Below are 4778 nucleotides of genomic sequence, written 5' to 3' on the forward strand. Positions count from 1 at the left end.
TGAATGAAATGAATGAAATGAATGAAATGAATGAAATGAATGAAATGAATGAAATGAATGAAATGAATGAAATGAATGAAATGAATGAATGAATGAAATGAATGAAATGAATGAAATGAATGAAATGAATGAAATGAATGAAATGAATGAAATGAATGAAATGAATGAAATGAATGAAATGAATGAAATGAATGAAATGAATGAAATGAATGAAATGAATGAAATGAATGAAATGAATGAAATGAATGAAATGAATGAAATGAATGAAATGAATGAAATGAATGAAATGAATGAAATGAATGAAATGAATGAAATGAATGAAATGAATGAAATGAATGAAATGAATGAAATGAATGAAATGAATGAAATGAATGAAATGAATGAAATGAATGAAATGAATGAAATGAATGAAATGAATGAAATGAATGAAATGAATGAAATGAATGAAATGAATGAAATGAATGAAATGAATGAAATGAATGAAATGAATGAAATGAATGAAATGAATGAAATGAATGAAATGAATGAAATGAATGAAATGAATGAAATGAATGAAATGAATGAAATGAATGAAATGAATGAAATGAATGAAATGAATGAAATGAATGAAATGAATGAAATGAATGAAATGAATGAAATGAATGAAATGAATGAAATGAATGAAATGAATGAAATGAATGAAATGAATGAAATGAATGAAATGAATGAAATGAATGAAATGAATGAAATGAATGAAATGAATGAAATGAATGAAATGAATGAAATGAATGAAATGAATGAAATGAATGAAATGAATGAAATGAATGAAATGAATGAAATGAATGAAATGAATGAAATGAATGAAATGAATGAAATGAATGAAATGAATGAAATGAATGAAATGAATGAAATGAATGAAATGAATGAAATGAATGAAATGAATGAAATGAATGAAATGAATGAAATGAATGAAATGAATGAAATGAATGAAATGAATGAAATGAATGAAATGAATGAAATGAATGAAATGAATGAAATGAATGAAATGAATGAAATGAATGAAATGAATGAAATGAATGAAATGAATGAAATGAATGAAATGAATGAAATGAATGAAATGAATCAAATGAATCAAATGAATCAAATGAATCAAATGAATCAAATGAATCAAATGAATCAAATGAATCAAATGAATCAAATGAATCAAATGAATCAAATGAATCAAATGAATCAAATGAATCAAATGAATCAAATGAATCAAATGAATCAAATGAATCAAATGAATCAAATGAATCAAATGAATCAAATGAATCAAATGAATCAAATGAATCAAATGAATCAAATGAATCAAATGAATCAAATGAATCAAATGAATCAAATGAATCAAATGAATCAAATGAATCAAATGAATCAAATGAATCAAATGAATCAAATGAATCAAATGAATCAAATGAATCAAATGAATCAAATGAATCAAATGAATCAAATGAATCAAATGAATCAAATGAATCAAATGAATCAAATGAATCAAATGAATCAAATGAATCAAATGAATCAAATGAATCAAATGAATCAAATGAATCAAATGAATCAAATGAATCAGATAAATCAGATGAATCAGATGAATCAGATGAATCAGACGAATCAGATGAATCAGACAAACCAGATGAATCAGACGAATCAGATGAATCAGACAAACCAGATGAATCAGACGAATCAGATGAATCAGATGAATCAGACGAATCAGATGAATCAGACGAATCAGATGAATCAGACGAATCAGATGAATCAGATGAATCAGATAAATCAGATGAATCAGATGAATCAGATGAATCAGATGAATCAGATGAATCAGATGAATCAGATGAATCAGATGAATCAGATGAATCAGATGAATCAGATGAATCAGATGAATCAGATGAATCAGATGAATCAGATGAATCAGATGAATCAGATGAATCAGATGAATCAGATGAATCAGATGAATCAGATGAATCAGATAAATCAGATGAATCAGATAATTCAGATAAATCAGATAATTCAGATGAATCAGATGAATCAGATGAATCAGATGAATCAGATGAATCAGATGAATCAGATGAATAAAATTAATCAGATGAATCAGATGAATCAGATGAATCAGATGAATCAGATGAATCAGATGAATCAGATGAATAAGATGAATCAGATGAATCAGATGAATCAGATGAATCAGATGAATCAGATGAATCAGATGAATCAGATGAATCAGATGAATCAGATGAATCAGATGAATCAGATGAATCAGATGAATCAGATGAATCAGATGAATCAGATGAATCAGATGAATCAGATGAATCAGATGAATCAGATGAATCAGATGAATCAGATGAATCAGATGAATCAGATGAATCAGATGAATCAGATGAATCAGATGAATCAGATGAATCAGATGAATCAGATGAATCAGATGAATCAGATGAATCAGATGAATCAGATGAATCAGATGAATCAGATGAATCAGATGAATCAGATGAATCAGATGAATCAGATGAATCAGATGAATCAGATGAATCAGATGAATCAGATGAAACAGATGAATCAGATGAATCAGATGAATCAGATGAATCAGATGAATCAGATGAATCAGATGAATCAGATGAATCAGATGAATCAGATGAATCAGATGAATCAGATGAATCAGATGAATCAGATGAATCAGATGAATCAGATGAATCAGATGAATCAGATGAATCAGATGAATCAGATGAATCAGATGGATCAGATGGATCAGATGAATCAGATGGATCAAATGAATCAGATGAATCAGATGAATCAGATGAATCAGATGAATCAGATGAATCAGATGAATCAGATGAATCAGATGAATCAGATGAATCAGATGAATCAGATGAATCAGATGAATCAGATGAATCAGATGAATCAGATGAATCAGATGAATCAGATGAATCAGATGAATCAGATGAATCAGATGAATCAGATGAATCAGCTGAATCAGATGAATCAGCTGAATCAGATGAATCAGCTGAATCAGATGAATCAGATGAATCAGATGAATCAGATGAATCAGATGAATCAGATGAATCAGATGAATCAGATGAATCAGATGAATCAGATGAATCAGATGAATCAGATGAATCAGATGAATCAAATGAATCAAATGAATCAGATGAATCAGATGAATCAAATGAATCAGATGAATCAGACGAATCAGACGAATCAGATGAATCAGACGAATCAGACGAATCAGATGAATCAGATGAATCAGATGAATCAGATGAATCAGATGAATCAGATGAATCAGATGAATCAGATGAATCAGATGAATCAGATGAATCAGATGAATCAGATGAATCAGATGAATCAGATGAATCAGATGAATCAGATGAATCAGATGAATCAGATGAATCAGATGAATCAGATGAATCAGATGAATCAGCTGAATCAGCTGAATCAGATGAATCAGATGAATCAGATGAATCAGATGAATCAGATGAATCAGATGAATCAGATGAATCAAATGAATCAGATGAATCAAATGAATCAGATGAATCAGATGAATCAGATGAATCAGATGAATCAGATGAATCAGATGAATCAGATGAATCAGATGAATCAGATGAATCAGATGAATCAGATGAATCAGATGAATCAGATGAATCAGATGAATCAGATGAATCAAATGAATCAGATGAATCAGATGAATCAGATGAATCAGATGAATCAGATGAATCAGATGAATCAGATGAATCAGATGAATCAGATGAATCAGATGAATCAGATGAATCAGATGAATCAGATGAATCAGATGAATCAGATGAATCAGATGAATCAGATGAATCAGATGAATCGGATGAATCGGATGAATCAGATAATTCAGATGAATCAGATAATTCAGATGAATCAGATAATTCAGATGAATCAGATGAATAAGATGAATAAGATGAATCAGATGAATCAGATGAATCAGATGAATCAGATGAATGAGATGAATCAGATGAATCAGATGAATCAGATGAATCAGATGAATCAAATGAATCAGATGAATCAGATGAATCAGATGAATCAGATGAATCAGATGAATCAGATGAATCAAATGAATCAAATGAATCAAATGAATCAGATGAATCAGATGAATCAAATGAATCAGATGAATCAAATGAATCAGATGAATCAAATGAATCAAATGAATCAAATGAATCAAATGAATGAAATGAATCAAATGAATGAAATGAAGGAAATGAAGGAAATGAAGGAAATGAAGGAAATGAAGGAAATGAAGGAAATGAAGAAAATGAAGGAAATGATGGAAATGAAGTAAATGAAAGAAATGAAGGAAATGAAGGAAATGAAGGAAATGAAGGAAATGAAGGAAATGAAGGAAATGAATGAAATGAAGGAAATGAATGAAATGAAGGAAATGAAGGAAATGAAGGAAATGAAGGAAATGAAGGAAATGAAGGAAATGAAGGAAATGAAGGAAATGAAGGAAATGAAGGAAATGAAGGAAATGAAGGAAATGAAGGAAATGCAGGAAATGAAGGAAATGAAGGAAATGAAGGAAATGAAGGAAATGAAGGAAATGAAGGAAATGAAGGAAATGAAGGAAATGAAGGAAATGAAGGAAATGATGGAAATGAAGGAAATGAAGGAAATGAAGGAAATGAAGGAAATGAAGGAAATGAAGGAAATGAATAAAATGAATGAAATGAAGGAAATGAAGGAAATGAAGGAAATGAAGGAAATGAAGGAAATGAAGGAAATGAAGGAAATGAAGGAAATGAAGGAAATGAAGGAAA

At 29.3% G+C, this 4778-nt stretch overlaps 1 protein-coding gene across 1 annotated transcript; it reads right to left on the reverse strand.

The window, feature by feature from the left end:
- Nucleotides 1-1460: 1460 nt before the first annotated feature.
- LOC131693884 (dentin sialophosphoprotein-like) lies at nucleotides 1461-2837 on the reverse strand (the record flags this gene model as incomplete). Its single annotated transcript, XM_058982143.1, is given in 1 exon segment — nucleotides 1461-2837. A coding segment is annotated over 1 exon segment (1377 nt), but the record flags the coding sequence as incomplete, so codon positions are not given.
- Nucleotides 2838-4778: the final 1941 nt, after the last annotated feature.

Source organism: Topomyia yanbarensis, chromosome 3, assembly GCF_030247195.1.
Source record: "Topomyia yanbarensis strain Yona2022 chromosome 3, ASM3024719v1, whole genome shotgun sequence".
Lineage (NCBI taxonomy): Eukaryota > Metazoa > Arthropoda > Insecta > Diptera > Culicidae > Topomyia > Topomyia yanbarensis.